This window comes from Malus domestica, chromosome 04 (genome assembly GCF_042453785.1).
Source record: "Malus domestica chromosome 04, GDT2T_hap1".
Classification (NCBI taxonomy): domain Eukaryota; kingdom Viridiplantae; phylum Streptophyta; class Magnoliopsida; order Rosales; family Rosaceae; genus Malus; species Malus domestica.
In genome coordinates this window covers 28,010,696-28,032,595 of record NC_091664.1, presented here as the reverse complement: position 1 = coordinate 28,032,595, position 21,900 = coordinate 28,010,696, and the positions used below count along the sequence as shown (strand labels likewise).

Here is a 21,900-nt window from a genome sequence, read left to right as displayed (position 1 = left end):
TAATTTATGTGATCGTCAATGATTTTCAAGGAATTAAAAATTTTAGTTGACGACCTCACGGCCGAATAGTTTTACTAAACACTTTTAAAATTGCAGAACTTAAACTTAAAAAATGGACATTACGTGTTCATCAGCTTAATTAGCTAATTTCTTATATCTTGAGCTAATACAATTATTATTTTCGATGCACACCTTATGTTCATTTTTGTAGAATTAATAAATAACCCAATGATTATGATGGTTTACTAAACTTTTATTTTAATACATTGCATTCGTCCATGGCTGCAACTGGCCAAGAGACAGTCATATCTACGGGAGACGACTCTTGATTGATAGAGATGATCAACAAATTCCATGCTATAAAATTAGCATCGACCGTTGGTTTTGTTTTTGTGTGGTTATTTAATGGCAGGCATGTTTGGGACGGTCCATTAATTTATTTTGTTATCTAATTTTTATTTATACAACAAACAATTATTAATTAAGAGGAATGTTGGGTGATTCTCTCAAAAGAGTAACTCTCAGTAAAATGAAATTTCTATTACTTCACAATTTAAAGGTGTTTTTTTGTATTCACATTATAAAATATTATACTATAAACATAAGACGATAAAGATGCCATAAAATGTTTCACTTTGGATAAAGTCCCCTTATCATTTCTTCTCAATTATTTCATGTAATAGACATAATATTATATATAAAGCAAACATATAATAGTTTATGAATGAGACATAATTGTCGTTTCTATATTATATTTAATTAATATGCAAGGAGCTCGTAATTCAAGGTTAAAGTAGTATTTTGCAAATGAGGTTTTGTGTTCAAATTTTTATTCTCCAAATATCATTTGTATATAAAAAGACAAGGGAATTACTATTTACACTCTTAAAATTTAATGTGTATTGATTTTTTTCTTTCTAAATATTAAAAATTTGGAGTGCACAATTAAATTTTTAGAGGGTTAATAACAATTATCAAAGAAAATTGTATCAATATATAAGGCGGTTTTTTTGTGACCCACCATAGTTCTACGTGACATTACAAATTGATGTAAAATATAACATGTGCATTTATTTATTAATGACTTTATTTTTATTCAAGCAATACTTTAATCTAATATATGAATGTTGAGAGAAAATAATTCGAACTTAAGTGCAGGTAAGCATACGCTCTCCTAGGCGCATGGGGTGTATTAACCAAGTCGGACATCAAATTATGGCACATAATGTAGATTAATACTACCATATTCTAGTATAACCGTCACACTCAACAAAATTTTGCCCACAGAAAGAGGGAATCAACTCAGAAACGGTAAGCAAAGGGAGTCAACATATAGAACCTAACTCGGTTTACTAATTTCCTAACTGGAAAATAAAACATCTTTCTCGTTCTTCTTGGTTTTGTTTTGGCTGCTAAAAAATATTGAACTGTTAGGAATTCCATAAATATCTAGAAAATTCAGCATTATTTTAGCTACAAATTGTTGACCGTCAACATGCACACATCACATGTGTACAATGTAATATACAGAAGGCCAAATATCTATGAAGATCATTCAAGCATTTTTTATACTACATATAATTTCTCTGTATTTGCAACACAAGTTGTTGAAAAAATAAAATATACCTCATTGACGATCTCAAAAAACAAATCATACCTTATATCAAATGGATGCACTGACTTAAACACAAGTTGCCTATATAAGTGGAAAGGAAAAATAAAATAAAATAGCTTTGTAAGTTAAAAAAGCAAAAACCCTTTTGGTTTCATGACGTAGTCTCGTAGAGTTTGCGTTGAGTGTGTTGTTTGTATGCACAGCAAGCTCTGTTATCTTCTCCTCCGCCTCAGATAAATATCACTTCACTTTCTCCATTGCCAAACAAAAACACGAACACAAAACTAGGAGGACGAGAGAGAGACCGGGTGTTATGGATTCTCATCGGTCTCCAATTTCAGTTCCTCAATTTTTCAGCTGGGTTCGTCGGGATTACGCCGGGATCCGGTCGAATTACCAGTTTTCCAGCAACTTCGTCAAGTTCCAGCTTTCTAGCTTCTGAAGTTTTCTGGTCAAATTTTGCTGGAGTTGATATCAAGGTTTTGATCTCTACGTCTACTTTGGTTGTTTTTTTCTTACCCTTCTGGAGCCTTTTGTTTGGTTGCTGAGAAAATGAAAAGTTTTGTTTTTGGGGTAACTTATAAGCTCAAATTGACTTGTTTTTTGCTTCCTTTATGAATGTTCCTTTCTGGGTTTTGTTTGGTAACTGAGAAAGTTCAAAACCCAACTTTTTTATTTTAATCCTCTCTTAATCAAGTCTCATTTGGGTTTCTTTAGGTTGCAGTAACTTTTGTGGGGAAAGGGTTAAAGGGTTTCAAACGGCAGAGCTTTTAGTTTATGGAAGAGAAGAAAGTGAAGGAAAGGAGAATAATTTAATTGTTCATTTCCCAATTTAGAATAGATCTTAGTTTATGGAAGAGAAGAAAGTGAAGGAAAGGAGAATTATTTACTTGCTCATTTCCCAATTTAGAATAGATATTTCTGGTAAGGAAAAATTAGTATTCGATCTCTAGTTACTAATATTTATTAACTGAAATCTTATTAGTTTTTAGATTTTGATCTAAGTTCTTAACATTAATGTAATAATAAATTTATATGTCAATTACATAATTTTTAAAATAAAAATTAATAATTGATTTAAAATTTTAATACTCACACATTTATTAAACTCCTAACTAATTTTCAATTCAAAACATTTTCAAAATAAATAAAAAATTAGAATAAGTTTGTACCCATTAGCTTTTTTTAAAAAATGTTTTCAATTTTTTAATTTTATATGTACCCATTAATGTAATTTTTTTTCAAATTTTTAATCTTAAAATGTACTCATTCTTAAATATATCAATTTGTTATATGTATAATGTACAATTTTTTTTGTATAAAATCTATTCAATTTTTTTCTAATCCATTTTAAAACTTATATTGGTACATTCTTTTTTCTTTGATTTGTGAATGTATTAAGTTGAATTGAAGAAATTTACTATTAAGCCTAATATCTTTTTTTTTTTTTTTGTGATTTTGAAGAATGTACCCATGTTTTGGTGTAATAATTTATTGCTTAATTTTGATGAATGTACCCATGTTTATATATACACCCACAATAGCATATTTATATTTTAATATTTTTAATCCCACAAATTATGCTTTTTATTTAAAATCTCATTAATATAAACAACTATAAATTTCAGTTTTTAATTTAAAAAATAACATACATAAAAATAAATTATCACATTTATTTCAAAAACTTCGATAAAAAATTGAAAACCAACAAGATTTCAATTAAAGAATATTAATAACTAAATACCTTATTCAAAGTCTCCACTACATATGTTATGAACTTTTGCTTTTTTTAATGCAAGAATTGCCTTTCTGAGTCAGAGAATGCCTTTTTGTCAGTGACAGTACTCTCACTCAGTTCAAGTTGTTCAATTCAACTTGCTTAAATCTTCTGTATTTTTCTGAGAAGAATGTTAAAAAAAGTTATAAAAAACAAATAGGTCAAGCATTTTCTTGCCTAAAATGATGTTTAACTGTTTGTAAGTGTTCAATATTGTTCAGATTTTGTTGAATCTACAGCCTGGAAAATCCGGAATTGGAATAGCTAAGCAAAGACATAGCTAATGGGGTACTTATCCTCCATGTTCAGCGGATTGGCGCGATCCCTATTGTTCAAGAAAGGGAAGAACAATGGTCGGGATTCAGGTGCAAGAGGAGCTGCAGAAGCGATGGCAAAGGTGGCGAAGAAGAATGACATGATCCTACGCTCTTCGGGGATTGTCAATGTCGATGGTTCAAATAATTTTGCTTCTGTTTTCTCGAAGAGAGGAGAGAAAGGAGTCAACCAGGATTGCTGCATTGTATGGGAGGTAAGCAAATGTTGTGCATTTTTCTTACCTTAAGCTCCATTCCGTTGCTAGTTCAGTAAATTAGTACTAACTGGAAATTAAATACAAAACAAACTTATATGCATTGCGTGACGAAAACTTAATAAAATAGAATACAATATATAAGCAAGTAGTTCCACGGTCCGTCTCTGAAATATTGACACTTGTTTTGGTTTTAGGAATTTGGGTGCCAAGAAGACATGATGTTTTGTGGGATTTTTGACGGGCATGGTCCATGGGGACATTTCGTGGCGAAACAGATAAGAGAAACAATGCCACCCTCTTTGTTGTGCAGTTGGCAAGAGACACTAGGTCAAACTTCTATTGACCTGGATTCGGACTTGGAGTCGGATAAAAAGCGTCACCGGTTTAACATATGGAAGGATTCCTATATCAGAACTTGTGCTGCCATTGATCACGAGCTTGAACAGCATCGTAGGATCGATTCCTTTTACAGTGGAACAACTGCCCTGAGTATTGTCAGACAGGTATCGATTCATTTCACTTGAACTGGTTCAAATTGTTGTTAGGCTTGCAATTGTAGCTGGATGTTTACCAAAAAAATAAAGTATAAACTAATGACCTTATGCAGTTTTCATCGGCATTGACACGAAAGTATCTCCGAATTTTGGTTGTTTAGGGTGAGCTTATTTTCATAGCCAATGTTGGCGACTCTCGTGCTGTTTTGGCTACAACTTTAGACGATGGAAGCTTGACGCCGGTTCAGCTTACTGTCGATTTCAAGCCTAGTTTACCTCGTCAGTCTATCTCTCTCCCAACACATAAAACTGAAGAAGATAACATATGGTTACACATATTTACATGTTTTTAATGGTTTTGTTTGCAGAGGAGGAGGAGCGAATAATTCAAAGCAATGGGCGGGTTTTTTGTTTAGAAGATGAGCCGGGAGTGCAAAGGGTATGGCAGCCGGACGGGGAAACACCCGGACTAGCCATGTCCAGAGCCTTTGGAGATTACTGTTTGAAGGACTTTGGTCTCATTTCTGTGCCTGAAGTGTCACATAGAAATATAACAAGCAAAGATCAGTTTGTTGTGTTGGCAACTGATGGGGTATGTACTGCATTGTTTTCAAAAGTAATTCTAGGTCGTAAAAGCACTTCCTGCACGAAGTGCTTGAACGTTTAATGAAGTTTCAACGTGTTTCTAGCAAAAGCGCTTATGAACATAAGTGTTTTCTAGAGAGCCATTTCCCGCGGACTCTAAGACATTTTTGATATTTTTGCTTGTAGGTTTGGGATGTCATTTCGAATCAAGAAGCCGTGCAGATTGTAGGTTCGACGGCAGACAGGGCGAAGGCTGCAAAGCTTCTGGTGGAGTGCGCTGCGCAAGCATGGAAGCGGAAGAGGAGGGGAATAGCGATGGACGACATTTCTGCCATTTGCCTCTTCTTTCACTCTAATTCCCCTCTCTCTGAATCCCAGCAAGTGCACCCTATTAGTGTTGCCACCCCAAAATAACAAAACGCAGAATCTTTGCTCCTTCTCCTTGCTCATCTTGTACCTTTGAATTTTTATTGGTCTTTTATTTAGGAAATTCCGCAAGCAAAAGATCTTGCTTCAAGTTTCAATCCAACAGTTATCGGTGTTTCCGTCAACTTACTCCTAAATTCCTAAATTTTTTAAGATACAAGCACATGAAACACTTTTTTTTAAACAAAATGTTTAGGGAGAGGGGAGGCTACGCATCTCAATACCAGGGTAGGCTATTCATTTCAGGATCATGGCATACCATAAGCTTCTTTGAGGACTTACAGAGGGGATTTTGAACATTTTTTTGGTTTATTGACCACCAAGAGGGAGTTAGCGAGACTCAAATCTAAACCTTAGTTTAATGAAGAGAATAATCCTTACCAATTCAATCAACTTTGCATCTCTCGTTGGTAAGCTCATGAAACACTGTTTTATAATCACTTATATTTTAATAAAAACCTAGATTTCTTACTGTAAGGCTCATCATTACGACGCTACAAAACATTATACATAATCACTTTTTTAATGGCGAATAAACTTTTTGTTATTTCTAGAAAAACGACGATCAAAGGCCGTATCGTTTGCTAGCGAGGGGGCAGTGTCCCAAAGATGTTAACTGGAGACAACTGTTTTGACAGGTACTTCTTTTTATCGCAAAAATATGTTATTTATAAAAATAGGATTTTAATAAAACACTTTCGGTATTATTTATTTTAATAAAAAATGACATTTTTATTCCAAAAAGTCACTCATGATACTATTCACTTACAACATTTTTTTGTCATTTTGATTAAATTCAAAATTTTCAAATCATTTTTATTAGTTATCGTTTATAAAAAACTATCAAATGCCGCATTGTTTGCTATTTAGTAGGCAGTCTCTGCTTCCACAATGGCGTAAAGTCAAGAGTCTCGAGACAACTGTTTTTGACAAATTTTCTAAAAGCTTCATGCACAAGACTCGAAAATTACTAGCCCCACAAAGGAAATATTTTTCAGTGTGATCGTCACACAAGATGGTATACCACGTGTTCCTATAGAAATGATGGGTTATGTGTGTTAAAAAGTTAATAACTTAAAAATTAAAGCTTTTCACCACTTGCATAAAAAAATTTGATGTATCATCTGTGTTCCAATCAAAATTAAAAATTTCTCCCTACAAAGAACGAAACTAGGCTCTTGTGTTATTGAGCTAGCAACAGAAGCCCAGCCCATTTGTAGAGTAGGCCTGGTTCGGGTTGCCTGGCCCGAAGAAATTAGATGCGACGAGTCGCGCCGACAAGAACACAGGCGATGACAGTTTAACGACAGCAATTGTAAGATATCGAGGCGAGCCGCGAGTTCGATAAAAACTCGCGCGAGGTAAGCAACCTCGTCCATTCATGCCTGCTGATTCCCAACAAACAAACCTTATCCGAAAACCCCACTCATATCGTCTCCCTATAATATCCCGATAAATCGGTGACAGAAAGACAGTCACTTCCATTCATTAAAATCCCCTAATTAATGCCCCAGCCTCGAAAGCGAAAGTACGAAAAGTAAAGGCATGGTGCTCGAACGGACGTGAGTACCGAACATTCAACTTGGTTTTGTATTTTGATTTCGAATCCGCGACATCCCATTCCCACACGCATGATAAGTTCAAAAACGTACGTAAATAAGCCGAAGTACTTATCGATAAGTACTTGTACTTATCAGTGATAGGTCAGTAGAAAGGGAAAGACTACTGCATCGAACGCAGCGAGAGACTTCTATAAATCTATCTCGTTCTCTTTCTCCCCTCTCTCTCGCTCTCTCTCTCTCTCTCTCTCTGTGCTGTCTTCAAAACCCTAGAAGTCCTCGAAGCGCGAGGTACAAAATCCTCAGAAATATCGATGGTTTCTGGAATTTGGAGGTTTCTCTGAGCGCGAATTCGGAGCTCGAGCGTGTTAATTTTAACGTTAATCTGTGTCTGTTTGTGTAGTGAAAGTTGAGAGGTCTGGTTTTTGTTCGGGAAGAGGAGAGGAATTTCTGGGGGCTGAGGGTTTGAGGATCGAAAAATGTCGTCTTTGAGCAGAGAATTGGTGTTTCTGATACTCCAATTTCTGGAAGAGGAGAAGTTCAAGGAGTCCGTACACAGGTGAGCTGAAAGCTTTCCCAAATCCTCTTGTACTTGCATATATAATATCTGTACACGTGTGCACGTGTGTGTGTACGGTTTAATACATGCATGTACGGAAATCCGTTACCTTTGAGCGTGTGTTTGTGCTTTTGAGCGTGTGGTTTTGATTGATGGAGTTTATGTCTTTTCGTATTCGATTTTGTTGTTTTTAATCTTTAATTTTTTACGAAAGTGACTCATGTTTGCTGGCTTGGCGGTGATTATTCCGGTTTAGTTGTGAAAAATGGACAATTAATGGACGCATTCGGCTTAGTTGAGGTTTTTTCATGCGTTATTGGTGTGAATTTTGAGAGATGGAAGGATATACATGTGTAAAGTCCCTTGTAGTCGGTTTTAAATTGCGTTGTTTTGGTGGCGACTTGTGTGGAAAATTGGGTTTTGGGGGGGGGGGAGGGGAGAGGAGAAATGCTAAGGAGACTTTGCATGGACTCTCTGCCACCTCTCAGTTTAACGTTAATTTCCGTGCCAACATTATAAAATATTCTGCCAAAAACATGAGTGGCACACAGTCCATGGAGAGTCCCACTTTTGAGAGTCTCCTTAGCATTTCTTGAAGAGAGAGAGAGAGAGAGGTACATTTTGCTTAGTTTGAGCAAAATAGTAGCATTTAAGCTTAGTTGATTAGTGAAGATTAGAGTCAATAAGGCGTCCTCTGTCTCTATCTGAAATATGAATTCATTGATTGATAAATGAGGTTATAGTGTGAGAGAAATTGAGAAAGTGAAGTAGAGATGGAAGATGAAGCTAGGAATATACAACAAACAATAATGATAGAGAAATTCATCAAAGTTGGTTTATTAAGCTTGGTCAAGCAAGCGTCTTGTTTTAATTGGGATTTAGTTTGGTAAATAATGATAATGAGATCTAACGGAAACAAACAATTAGGATAGTACAAAACTAGGGCAAAGATTCAGAAGTCACTTGTTTGACAAAAATTTCAATTGATTTCCATGTGTGTAATTGATTTTTAGCTAAAGATCTCGTTTCAACATTTATTTTCTTTTTTACTCCCCAAATTGTTCTATTTTGTTGTTTGTAAATTTCATCAAAAAATAAAAGTTGACACCTTTACGTTGTAGGCTTGAGAAAGAATCAGGATTCTTTTTCAACATGAAGTACTTTGAAGAGAAAATTCAGGCCGGAGAATGGGACGAAGTGGAGAAGTACTTATCAGGATTTACAAAAGTTGATGACAACAGATACTCTATGAAGATATTTTTCGAAATAAGGAAGCAGAAATATCTGGAAGCACTTGATCGGTAATCCTTAAGTCTACTATTGTTGGTATTCTTTGCCTTCTGAAAATATCGTTTTCCGGAAGGGGAAGAGTAATATTATGTTTTGTTTTTCTGTTTGTGCAGGCAAGACAAGCCGAAGGCTGTTGAAATCTTAGTTAATGATTTGAGAGTGTTCTCCACATTTAATGAAGAACTTTTCAAAGAAATCACACAGCTTCTAACTCTTGGAAATTTCAGGTAGTTTCTTGCATATATTTGTTTAATGTCGGTTTTTATTACGACAAAACCAAATTAGCATATAAGACAAGAATTTATCGGGGAGTGAGTTCTTTTACGTCTCTGATATATTGTCGTCAACCGAGTGGGCCATCTTGTAGTTGAAATTTTACTTTAAAGGAGATGCAATGCGTATTCTTGGCAATTGAGATCTAGAATTAGGGTGGCCAGAGCGTAGCCAATTGGTTGTTGGACCTGTTCTATAATGATCTAAGTTCAAATTCCTCGGCCATATGTCGTAAATTTAGCAGGAAAAAAAAAGGAAAAAGAAAATGTACGGCTATATGGGATTGCTTGTTTTTCCATGATACTCTCTAGAACTCCTAATTTACGGTACATGTATGTAACTAATCTCTTTCTTGGGAAATAACTACCAGGGAAAATGAACAGCTTTCCAAGTATGGGGACACCAAAACGGCTCGCAGCATTATGTTGATAGAGCTTAAGAAACTTATAGAAGCAAATCCCCTCTTTCGTGATAAGCTTGTTTTTCCCGCTCTGAAGGCATCGAGACTGCGGACTCTAATCAATCAAAGGTGAGAGTGATATTCTGGATGAAGAAACCTGGGTTCCCCCTTGTCTTTCCTCTCATAGGTGTTTTAAACATTTTTATACATTTTGAAATAGAGATTTCTGCCACTCCCCTATCTCCGTAAATTAGCTAAGCTTTGACTTCCTTTGCTTGTGCTTCAGCTTTTCAGTGTTTTTTTCTTTGGTTTGAACGTTTCAAATAAAGTCTTATTTATCCATTATAATTCTAATTGATTGCTTTCGTTCAAGCACAGGTTGCTTCTAGCACTTTTGTCACCTTTATGAATGACGATTGAATGACTGAAGCTGGTTTTATTTTGAAATTGTGCCCAACCGGCAATCAATAACATTTGTGTTTTTTCATGTTTTCTTTCTTCTTTCCAAAGGGAAAGAAACTCATACGCTACTAGAGGCCTTTTGTGCTTCTTTTGGGTCGTATAGCAGTCTGGGACCCTGGTAAGGGTTTGGAGGGCTAATGAAGTTCTTTTAACACTTCATATTGTAAAGTTGTCATTATTGTTCGGGTTATTGTGCTAAGCTGATATTTGTCTGATATCTGATACTTTCGTGTAGTTTGAACTGGCAGCACCAGTTATGCAAAAATCCAAGAGTAAATCCGGACATCAAAACTTTATTTACTGATCACACATGTACAGCTCCAAATGGCCCTCATACTTCTACGCCTACACCTGTTACTCCTCCAGTTGCCGCTGTTGCAAAACCCACTGCTTATCCTTCGCTCGGATCTCATGCTGTATGATATTTTACATCTTATAAGCATTGATATTTTTTTTCTTCGCCACCTTGATTATAATTTAGCGACATAAAAGTGCGGACTAATAACTGTCTTCTTTGTATAGCCCTTTTCGGTCGGTGCAGCTGCTGCGAATTCTAATGCTTTAGCAGGTTGGATGGCCAATTCCTCAGTCTCTTCATCTGTGCAAGCAGCCGTTGTTAATGCATCATCCATGCCCATTCCACAGAACCAAGGTAAGAACTTCACTTGGATAATATAATTTCTCTCTTGTTTTCATTTGGGAAAGAAAAGAACTATAAGGAAAAAGGATATATGTGTGATGTTGATGTTCTCTGCAATGTTATTCGAGTTCTGTGTTGCACATATTGTGGAATGAACTTTCAACAACTTTCAAGTTTTACGTGGCTAGCCAAATTGGAAACTCTTAGCAATTCTAGGTCTAATGTTACAGTACGGGTTATAGTAATATTCAATTGATATCATGATCAAAGGAATTCATCTTTTTGAGTATGGTTTCCATTCTGCAAATTTACTTATTTCCTAGCATATCTATGTCGGAACATTCTATTTTTGAATTTAAGGCGTTGCAATCTTGAAACGTCCAAGAACACCTCCAGCTGCTCCAAGTATGGTTGATCATCAGAGTGCTGATCATGAACTTATGAAACGACTACGACCTGTTCAATCTATTGAGGAGGTAATCTAGGCAATATTCTGTTTTGTATCTAAATTTGGAATATTTGGTGTTGCCTTTTTTTTTTCCTTCTGTGTGCAGTAATCTTGTCACTGATTTACATATAGGTTGCATATCCAACGTCTAGACAACAAACTTCTTGGTCACTGGATGATCTACCCAGAACAGTGGCTTTTAACCTGCATCAAGGATCTACTGTCACAAGCATGGATTTTCACCCGGCTCTCCATACGTTGTTGCTAGGTTTGACTTTTTCTCATCTTGTTTGGCTTTTAAACTTTGAGTAATATTATAAATAAGCTCCGTTGCCTTGCCCCTGGGCTGTCCGCATTCTCTTCTAAGTCTTCTGTACTGCATGTCTGGCAGTTGGTTCTAATAATGGCGACATTACCCTTTGGGAACTTATGTCGCGGGAGAGGTTGGTTTCAAAGCCATTCAAGATATGGGATATGACAAAATGTACACTGCAATTTCAGGTCATGTTTAAGTTATGTTCATTTTTTTCATGTTAAATTTTTGCTTGCTATGAAGTTTATATGGTCTGGTGTTAAATAAACCAATTTTACGGAAGCAGTTTTGGGTTTTGCCTATATGTTTGTATAGTGTTTGGGGATTTGGAATGCGGCTATAGTAACAATTTAGTTTTTAAGCAGGCCACAATTGGCAAGGACACACCCGTATCTGTCAGCCGTGTGACGTGGAGTCAAGATGGGAGTTTTGTGGGTATGTACAATTCGAAGCTTGCAAGTATTTCTTGAATTTTTGTTTATCTTCTTGTTTTTTATTTTAATTTTATATTTGTTATTATTAATTTTTTTTTTCTGCTGTAGGGGTTGCATTTACCAAACATTTGATTCACTTGTACGTTTATACTGGACCTAATGATCTACGCCAACATTTGGAGGTGAGGTCATATGATAATTTTTCAAATTGATCAAGAAGGCCAAACTTGTGACAGCTGCTCAAATTGCATCCCTTATTTTTCGCAGGTTGATGCCCATAACGGTGCTGTGAACGACTTAGCATTTGCTCATCCAAATAAACAACTGTGTGTTGTGACCTGTGGAGACGATAAGATAATAAAGGTAGAATTAGAGTTCTCATCATGATATTCGTTTTTGTATGCAAAGTTTCCACTTTATCTAAATGAATTGAAACAGGTATGGGATTTAACCGGACGAAAGCTATATAACTTTGAAGGTCATGATGCTCCCGTCTATTCGATATGTCCTCATTACAAGGAGAACATTCAGGTATGTTTGCGAAACATGGAATGCTTTTGTGCGCTTAATCAATTTCTTGCTAGTTTTTTGGGAAGCAAATCTTTCGAGCAAGTTAGCTTAAATTCATATGATTTTTCTGATTTACTGAATTTTTATTTGGCCTTTTGCTTATCTGAAACAACTAATTACTTAGATTTATTGGTTGAGGGGATCTTTTTGAAACTCCTTTTGAACGTGTGGTCAACTACCCTGCGACCTCGTTGTCTTCTGTTCATTACCACGTGCAGTAATTGGTGTTTGTTGAATTTTCAGTTCATATTTTCAACTGCTACTGATGGGAAAATAAAGGCCTGGCTGTACGACAACTTGGGTTCAAGAGTTGACTATGATGCTCCTGGCCAGTCGTGTACCACAATGCTTTACAGTGCAGATGGAAGTCGGTATGTAAAATTTTTAAAGATGGGCCTTTACAAACTGAATATTTAGTAAAACAATTTACTCCATGGTATTTGAACGTAAGAGTTTTTTATGTCATAGTTGAAATGTCTTATCAAAACTTATGCGAGTTCCATCATTTCCAATTATCCTTCAGATTGTTCTCTTGTGGAACAAGTAAAGAGGGAGACTCGTATCTAGTTGAATGGAATGAAAGTGAAGGAGCAATAAAGAGAACATATTCTGGACTCAGGAAGAAATCAGCAGGCGTTGTGCAATTCGACACAACACAAAATCATTTTTTGGCAGTTGGTGAAGATAGCCAGATAAAGTTTTGGGATATGGACAATAACAATGTTATGACTACCATAGACGCTGAGGGTGGACTTCCGGTGAGTATATATTGTTATAACTTCTCGTTTATCGCGTAAACTCCCCCGGCTGTCGAACTAGAGCATGATGTTATCATATTATATGTTTCAGAGCCTCCCTCGCTTGAGATTCAACAAGGAAGGAAATCTTCTTGCTGTCACAACTGCAGACAACGGATTCAAAATACTTGTAAATGCTGCTGGAGTTAAAACTTTGAAAGCTATCGAGTCCACCACATCGTTTGAGGGATTAAGGCCTCCCATTGAATCCACTGCTATCAAGGTTTCAATAATTTATTTAATCTGCTTTTTGTGAATTTGTTACCAATTTTTTCTTCATTTACATCTTTGCGAACCTTTTTATTTGTCTCAGGCATCCGGCTCGGCTTCTGTTACAAATGCAAATGCGGTCAATTGTAAAGTGGAAAGGAGCTCTCCTGCTAGGTCTACTCCAATTATTGTATGTCAGTTGATCTTTTGTAAATATCTTCTTTTTCTTTTTCCTAAAGTGGTGTTGCGTTGATTTGATTACTTTGGCTCTCTTTCAAGCTTGGAGTTGATCACCTCAGTAGAAGTTTCGACAAACTGAGAAGCGTAGAGGATGCAGTGGATAAACCTAAACCCTGGCTGTTGACTGAAATTCAGGATCCTATACAGTGCCGGCTAGTTACCATGCCTGACACAACCGATACTTCTAGCAAGGTTTGTTATGTACTTCACGCTATTGATATTCTATTGAGATGTTTATCTGCCATGAGATTCTTAAACCAATGCATTTAAATTTAGGTCGTTCGACTCCTATATACAAATTCGGGTGCTGGCATTTTGGCACTTGGGTCAAATGGTGTGCAGAAGCTGTGGAAGTGGGTCCGTAATGACCAAAATCCAAGTGGAAAGGTAACACCTAACCTAGAAAAGGTTCAATCATCTTTTTTTCTTCTTGTAAATGCAATCTTCTGAAGTTTATGTGTTTAAAGGCCACTGCCAGTGTTGCTCCGCTGCATTGGCAACCAAACAGTGGTCTTCTTATGGCCAATGACATCTCGGGCGTCAACCTTGAAGAAGCAATTCCGTGCATAGCGCTCTCAAAGAATGACTCTTATGTAATGTCTGCTTGTGGTGGAAAGGTCTCGTTATTCAACATGATGACATTCAAGGTAATTTTGTACTTGCATGTCAAGCTAATTTTTTAAAAATTGGGATTCTTTTTTTATGGTTCCCCGTGAATTTGTTTGCTTTGTAGGTAATGACAACATTCATGGCGCCTCCTCCTGCTTCGACTTTCCTAGCATTCCATCCTCAGGATAATAACATCCTCGCCATCGGAATGGAAGATTCTACCATCCACATTTACAATGTTCGAGTTGATGAGGTAGTTGCTTCTGTTTTCTAGTCTTATTTTCTTTCTCACCACAAAGATTTTATTTCGTATGTTGCATTGCTAAAGACCTACATGATTTCTGTTGATTTTAGGTGAAATCAAAATTGAAGAGTCACCAAAAGCGGATAACTGGTTTAGCTTTCTCAACCAATCTGAATATACTCGTTTCATCCGGTGCTGATGCTCAAGTAAGTGAAAGCTGGGCTCCTTTTTATCTTGTTTATCTTGTTTAACCCCGGAGAATTTTTGTTATGCAAACTGTTAATAAATGTCATATTTGAAATGAAAAATAGTGAAGCGTACATGTGTAAAAAGTACAGTATATTAGTGCATGATATTTGTGCATATGTTGACCCCACGTATTTCGTTTTAATCTACCTGCTAAATGAATTGGTTTCTTATGTGCCAACTTTGATAAAAGGCAGATCGATCCATTGCCACGCTTGATGGTTTTGTCTTTTCCAAATTTAAAGTATACTTTTAACTACAACCTGCAGCTCTGTGTGTGGAGCATTGATACATGGGAGAAGCGGAAATCGGTTGCAATTCATATGGTTTCTGCAAAGGCAACTGTTGGTGAGACTCGAGTGCAGTTCCATTCCGATCAAATTCACTTGCTGGTGGTTCACGAGACGCAACTAGCAATATATGATGCCTCAAAAATGGAACGCATCCGACAGGTAGTAAATTCTCTCGAATGTTTGACATAAACGAGGGCTGATCACAGATTTTAGCTTACTGTGACTTTGTTCTTCCATTTCAGTGGCTTCCACAAGATCCACTTCCTGCACCAATATCTCATGCAGCATACTCCTGCAACAGCCAACTAATATATGCCGCCTTTTGTGACGGTAACATTGGGGTGTTTGATGCCGATAGCCTAAGACTCAGATGCCGTATTGCTCCATCAGCATACATACCTCAAGCAGCCTTGAACGGGTAAGCTGTCAAAAACTCACCACGAACATACAAGATTGTTATTATTATTTCTTGGTTCAGTCATTATTAATTAATTGTGCGGCGTACTGCGTTGTAGAAGCCAAGCCATGTACCCGCTGGTAGTTGCGGTACATCCACAAGAACCAACCCAGTTTGCTGTTGGGTTGGGCGATGGTTCTGTTAAAGTTATTGAACCCAACGAATCAGAAGGGAAGTGGGGTTCGTCTCCACCTGTTGATAACGGAATACCTAATGGAAGAACATCGTCGTCTACCACCAGCAACCACGCTCTCGATCAAATGCAAAGACGGGAGTAGCTTCGAGTTCTTGGCACATGTCTTTGGCTGTAATTTGCGAGTACAGAACTTAGGTTAAGTTGCTCTTTTGTCCCTTATCAAAGGTATTGTGGACATTTTGTATAGCATTTAGTTGTAGTCAAGTAGTCAGCTCGAAAGTGGCAATTTTTATGTCATGTTTGTTTATTTTGGTAACTAAGATGATGCTATGTTTACTTCAAAGGGACTTCACGATGAAGTTAGGAAGATTTGGAATGAGACTTTAAGAAAAGACATAATGTTTGGAGCAAACAGAAGACTTGATGTAAAACTAGACGCAATGACGTTTTAGGATACCGATCTCATTTGGTGGGATAATGCTTTGTTGTTATTTGTGCTCCTTTAAAGGGTTTATGTGTTTGATTGTTTTGCAAAAGAATCCCTACATCTGGTTCTGATTAGTCAGTAAACGAATCGGTCTATAATCCAAAATTCGAGTCCGTTTATATTCTAATTATCTATTTATATTTTGATTATTGAACTTGGACACTTGTAAGAAACAAAATTTTGAATATGTAATATGATAATACAAGCGGTTGAAATTCTTTTTAAGTATGTAACCACTAGTATTATGACATTTCAAGTATCGGCTGTGTTTTTGTCACACCAAAAAAAAAACTTTGGTGGTGCTTTTTGGTACCGTTTGGTATGTAGGACGGGACGGAACAAAGTGGATGAGGCGTTCCATCCCACGTTTGATGTGCTTAAAATGGATGGAACGCGTTGTTCCATAAGATGAATTTTGAGAGAATTTTCGTTTCGCCTCATCTCCTGGAACGATTCGTTCCACATCCGTAGAAAACAAAATTATAACCTTTCCGTCTCCTTCTTTTTCCTCCTTGTTTCCATCCGAGGGCATCTTTGCTTCCTCTCCATTCCGTTCCGTCCTGTCCCGTCCCGTCCCATCCCATTTTGTTCCGTCTCGTCCCGTCTGCATATCAAAGTTCAAACGATACCTAGTACATGCCTACTTCGTTTTAAACCTGGCGGGGACAATTCCTGTTACGATCCAAACTCCCCAACGGCAACTATATTTCTCGCTCACACTTTAATTTTAGGGTTAGGGTTAGGGTTTATCTGTCCCTCTCTCGGCCCCAAATATCCTCAGTCTCGTCCACTTCAATTTCTCCGTCTTCCAGCTATGGCGAACCGTACGGACCCGTCGGCGAAGAGCATAAGGGGGACGAACCCGCAGAACCTGGTGGAGAAGATCGTACGGACGAAGATATACCAGAACACGTACTGGAAGGAGCAGTGCTTCGGGTTGACGGCCGAAACACTAGTCGACAAAGCCATGGAGCTCGACCACATCGGCGGCACCTTCGGCGGCAACCGGAAGCCCACGCCTTTCATGTGCCTCGTCATGAAGATGCTTCAGATCCAGCCGGAGAAGGAGATCGTTATCGAGTTCATAAAAAATGACGATTACAAGTGTGTTTCACTGTCTCATTAATTAATTGCGTGTTATAAATTGTTTTACTTTGTTATGGATGGCTTATATGATTGGCAATGTGCATGTTCTGGTAGCTGGGAGAGTAATAGAGTTGAAGGGGGCTGAGAATTTGGGATTTGTGGTCTTTTTCTGAGAAACCCTAATCCTAAAATTGTGTTTTCAACATTGATTTCTTTTGGATGCGGATATCAACGGTTGATTTTTTTTTTCTTCTGGTTTTTGTATGATTAGTATAATATTAGAAGAGGTCGCACTTGGTGCGATGGCAAGTGCCTTCGCCCATGAGCGGTAGGTCTCGGGTTCGAGACTTGGGAGCAGCCTCTCCATAAATGGGGGTAAGGTTAGCCGACATTCACCTCTCCCAGACCCTGCGTAAAGCGGGAGCCTTGTGCACTGGGTACGACCTTTAGTATAATATTAGAGAACATGAGTTGAAATCGGGTATTTGTGGTGGTTTGGGTACATTGGAGAATGAAATGAATAACCTTAGTTTCTTTATGTAAAAATGGAGGACTGATTTAATATTCTCTGCTGTGTTAGGTGAAGGTCAAGGAAGAAGGCGGCAAGTAATCGGGTCTTGTTGTTAATATGGCATACAGTAGTACAGATTGGTGTTTTTTCTTTGTGAATTTTGGTTCAGGAAGGTTTGAACAGAAATGATTTAGATAGTAGTGCAAGTTTGTGTAGTATGGTGGAGATTGTTTTTGGTTTGAAGTAGCCTTTATGATTCTTAAGGCTGAATATATATTTATTTTGGATGTGGGTGTTTTTCAAGTTCTTCTTTCAAATGTGATTTAACGTTTTTTACTTGGGTTTCAGGTACGTTCGGATACTCGGTGCATTTTATTTGCGGCTTACGGGAACTGATACTGATGTCTACCAGTACCTAGAGCCTTTGTATAATGACTATCGGAAGTTGAGGAGGAAACTGCCTGATGGGAGTAAGATATATGATCCTTATCTGAAATTTTCCTTGATTACTTTTTATGACTAGTCTATGCTACCATACTTACTATTGAATATTTATGAACATGCTAACACAAGTATGGTTAATCTCTTGCTCTAATTGTTCCAGATTTTACCTTGACGCATGTGGATGAGGTTATTGATGAACTTCTCACAAATGATTACTCATGTGACATTGCAATGCCACGAATTAAAAAAAGGTTTGTTTTTGGAATAATTTTTTCCAAGTTGATTTTATCATAGCGGTCTGTTTTGGTTCCTTTATTTTGTTTTAGCTATAGACAGTTTTATGCCCCGCCAATCTTTATTTTGAACTTTGGATTTGTATATGTGATTCCTTTCTATACACGTACAGATGGACTCTCGAAGCAACTGGTTCATTGGAACTCAGGAAAAGTGCTTTGGAGGAGGACTTTGAGGAGGAGGAAGAGAAAGAGGAGAATGTTCAAGTTGATGGAATGGATGAAGATGTCCATGATAGGGATTATTATCATGACCGAAGCCCTGCCAGGGAAAGGGAAAGGGATAGAAGACGCGACAGTCACAGATACAGGTTTGTTTTCCTGTTTGTGGTTTATGTGGATGCTAGATTGGCTGACAGCTTTGAGCATATCATATTGGTTGGTAGCTTTGTGAATGTCAGATTGTTTAGCTTCTTATTCTTTGTGGTGAATGGAGAATTTTTTAGGATTTTGGAATGAACTGAATTTATTTTTATTTTTAGGGTAAGTAAAGTTTTGTTGTAAACAGAGTGCAAAAAGTAACAGAATGACAGGCGTAAGAAAATTCTTAGAAAAGAAAATAAGCAAGTTAAAACTGATTTTATTTTTGTTTCGTAAATGAAAGTCTGGGTGAACTTCAACTGACTAGCTTTTCTGTGGTTTCGTCTCTCTTTGGGTGAATCATTCTTGTTCTTATTGTGAGAAATTCATAAGAGTTTGAAGTTTTACCTTGTGATTGTATTATTTTTGTAGTGGAAGCTGTTGCCTGTGTATAAAAATTCAGACTAGTACATTCATATGTCATTGAGGTTTCTACCATAGCATTTTAGGCCATAGGTGTTATGTAATGGCTTCCTACAGTGATATCCATGATCCTGCCAGGTTTCTCTGCACTGACAGTGTGCAGTGAGAAGTATGATGGATCGTACATTTGCTTGCTTTTCTCTTTTTATCTGGCATTAGAGTATAATTTACTATGTTATGGCTGTGATCGATCCCGATGAAAGAATCATAAGCTCTTTTGGATTTAATTCCACGACGTAGTTAATTGAAAGCCACGGTTGTGATTTGTGTCACCTGTGCTTTTGTTATGTCCTTTCATTTGTAGATGTTGAATTCTGCTGCCTACCCTTTCCCTTCTTAAAGGATTGGAACCGTCATTTTTAAGCTGTCACTGTCATTTCTGTTTTTTTCCTTACCTTAAACAGGGACCGAGATTATGGCAGAGACTATGATAGGGATAGAGACTATGACAGGGAACACGGACGGTGGCGTGAAAGAGATAGGGACAGAGACAGGGATAGGGATCGGGACCATGATCGGCTGAGAGATGAAAAGGATTATGGTCGTGATAGGGATAGGGATCGGGAAAGGGATTGGGACAGGCGAGAAAGGGATCGTGGCAGGAGGAGGAGCCGTTCAAGAAGCAGAAGTCGTAGTAGAGATCGTGATGGTGGAGATAGAGATCGCAAGAGACACGCCCGCAGCATTAGTCCCAGAAGACCTGATCGTGAGGAGCCGAAGAAGAAGAAAGAAAAGAAGAAGGAGAAGAAGGATGATGGCACAGACCATCCGGATCCAGAGATTGCTGAAGCAAACAGACTCCGAGCATCTCTTGGGTTGAAACCCCTGAAGTAGCGATAATCCTGGTGACTAGTTCATGTTAATGTGTCTGAACTGTCGTATAATATTACATCTAGACATTCCACTGCCAGTCCTTTCAGTATCTGCTGTACATCCATTAATTGGCACCCAAGTTCGTATAGAGAGATGATTTAACGATTATACGTACTTTGCTTGAGTGTCTTTTGCGAGCCTTACTGTTTACAGTAGATATGCAACCGGACGTCAAGGTGGAATTCTGTCGCCTTGTCCCGGTTGCATGTATGTCTCTTGCCCGTCGAAAAATTCAAGAAAATAATGCTAAATTCTTCCATTCAACAGAAAATACAAGGGATTTGAAATCAAAATATTCACGAACAGAAATCATGGGACGATCTCAGTTACCAAAATGCCATTTTCGTCGTACCGAAGAGTCCCAGATAGACTCAGTGGCTTGCACTTGCCTCCCATGAGAATCCTCTTCTTGCACAACTCCTCCTCTTCTCTTCCTTCTTGCTTTGAATCATCTCCCTCATCAAACTCCCTGCTTAACATCCTCCCTAGGGACCTTCCCGTACTCGACTTCCGGCCATCGGTTACCATTAGTTTCGATGGAGCCCGATTCAAGTTGCCAGAACTTCCATGTCCCCCAACCGCTCTGTTTCTCTTGGTTTTGCTTTTCGTTAAGTTTCCGCCATCTAGTGACTTGATCCTCATGCCGCCGAGCGCATTGACAAACACCGAACGGATCTTCGTTGTCAGAACCTTTCCGGGCTTCTTCCTCACTTCCGTCGTCTTCGTTTTCGCGCAATGCTGCTTCTGCTCATTGCCTCCGCCAGCGTTGTCAACGTTGCATCCATAGCGAAAGCGTTTCTGCATGGTTTTGAGTAGCAACTTGGGGACCTTGATCCTTATTTTCGGCTGGGGAATGGAGATGGTAACAAAGTATGACATCGGGGGGTTTTGTGGAATTTTATTCCTGTCCATAGAAAAATCAAGACCTCTGAAACTACTGTTTGTTGTGATTTCGTTCATGTTTTTCTCCATCTGCAAATCGAAATGGCGAATGAATGCTTTGTCTATTGCTAATTGCCACCAAAATATCCATTTTTATGCAGCATTTTTCGTGGCATCCGAGAAAATAGGTTGGGTTGAATCGAAAGAAAGTGGATTTGAAAAGTGGAGAGCAGTTGGGAGACGTGGGCGGAGACGTCTGTGATTTTCTTTTTTCTTTTTTTTTTGATTTCTTTCATACCCATGTCAGCAGGTGAGGTTCAGCCCTTTGGAACTCGATTTTGATCTCATTTTATTTCTTAAGATTCAAAAGTCGCCATTTTATTTATTGAAACTCAAAATTCGCCCTGCATTGCCGCGTTTTATGTTATTTTCGTCAAAAAATCGTCAATATGTTGATGTGGATTAAAAATATACAGCTTGTTGATGCACAAAACCGGATGGTCCTGGAACAACGTAAATTCGACCGTGAATCTGCATGTAACGTAAATGACACAAGAGTTATCATGGTTCACCCCAAGGTTTGGGCTACGTCCACACTGATTGTATTATATTTCTCTGTTGAAGAGGGAGAGAGAGCTTAGAGCTTAGGGGATGTGAGGAGGCCCTTTTATAGAATAAGGGTTCCTCCCTTAATTACATATTTGCCCCTTCCTTTATTACATAATTACATTTAAGTCCCTCGAGTATTTATACGAGGTCTAAATACGAGGCCCTAAATATGGTATAAACAGTAGTCCCCCAAGTCTTCAGTCAAGAGAGTCTTTTGGCTGGAGACTTGAAATTCAGTCCATGTGTGGGCCGAAGTAACTAGATGTTGTCTTGAACTGATGTTCGATGTAAGGCGATGCTCAATCTGAAATGATGCTCAACCA

The 21,900-nt window shown here is 37.8% G+C and overlaps 3 protein-coding genes across 7 annotated transcripts; all 3 read left to right on the top strand.

Moving 5' to 3' along the window:
* The first annotated feature begins 1,611 nt into the window (after positions 1-1,611).
* Positions 1,612-5,554, top strand: LOC103433894 (probable protein phosphatase 2C 34). Of its 2 annotated transcripts, none has more exons than XM_008372185.4 (6): positions 1,612-2,094; positions 3,614-3,921; positions 4,119-4,427; positions 4,580-4,697; positions 4,787-5,010; positions 5,190-5,554. In XM_008372185.4, the coding sequence occupies exons 2-6, from the start codon at positions 3,676-3,678 to the stop codon at positions 5,415-5,417; spliced, it is 1,125 nt and encodes a 374-aa protein (XP_008370407.3). In that variant the 5' UTR covers positions 1,612-2,094; positions 3,614-3,675; the 3' UTR covers positions 5,418-5,554. The 2 variants fall into 2 exon arrangements, with proteins under 2 accessions (XP_008370407.3, XP_028957264.2); XM_029101431.2 differs by having other exon boundaries at positions 1,730-2,094; positions 3,632-3,921.
* Positions 5,555-7,064: 1,510 nt separating this feature from the next.
* LOC103433893 (topless-related protein 3-like) lies at positions 7,065-16,148 on the top strand. 3 transcript variants are annotated; one of them, XM_070820017.1, is made up of 26 exons: positions 7,065-7,279; positions 7,392-7,547; positions 8,669-8,848; positions 8,951-9,064; positions 9,481-9,639; positions 10,208-10,388; positions 10,495-10,624; positions 11,009-11,088; positions 11,193-11,328; positions 11,452-11,561; positions 11,739-11,808; positions 11,916-11,989; positions 12,075-12,170; positions 12,246-12,338; positions 12,621-12,748; positions 12,901-13,135; positions 13,227-13,397; positions 13,488-13,574; positions 13,664-13,816; positions 13,901-14,011; positions 14,092-14,271; positions 14,358-14,486; positions 14,588-14,683; positions 14,993-15,175; positions 15,259-15,434; positions 15,532-16,148. In XM_070820017.1, the coding sequence occupies exons 2-26, from the start codon at positions 7,468-7,470 to the stop codon at positions 15,749-15,751; spliced, it is 3,372 nt and encodes a 1,123-aa protein (XP_070676118.1). In that variant the 5' UTR covers positions 7,065-7,279; positions 7,392-7,467; the 3' UTR covers positions 15,752-16,148. The 3 variants fall into 3 exon arrangements, with proteins under 3 accessions (XP_070676118.1, XP_070676117.1, XP_008370406.1); XM_070820016.1 differs by having other exon boundaries at positions 10,973-11,088; XM_008372184.4 differs by having other exon boundaries at positions 7,168-7,547.
* Positions 16,149-16,715: 567 nt separating this feature from the next.
* LOC103433892 (pre-mRNA-splicing factor 38) lies at positions 16,716-20,194 on the top strand. 2 transcript variants are annotated; one of them, XM_008372182.4, is made up of 5 exons: positions 16,716-17,200; positions 18,042-18,163; positions 18,298-18,388; positions 18,544-18,741; positions 19,618-20,194. In XM_008372182.4, the coding sequence occupies exons 1-5, from the start codon at positions 16,911-16,913 to the stop codon at positions 20,045-20,047; spliced, it is 1,131 nt and encodes a 376-aa protein (XP_008370404.1). In that variant the 5' UTR covers positions 16,716-16,910; the 3' UTR covers positions 20,048-20,194. The 2 variants fall into 2 exon arrangements, with proteins under 2 accessions (XP_008370404.1, XP_028957263.1); XM_029101430.2 differs by having other exon boundaries at positions 16,752-17,200; positions 19,636-20,194.
* The last annotated feature ends 1,706 nt before the right edge of the window (positions 20,195-21,900 follow it).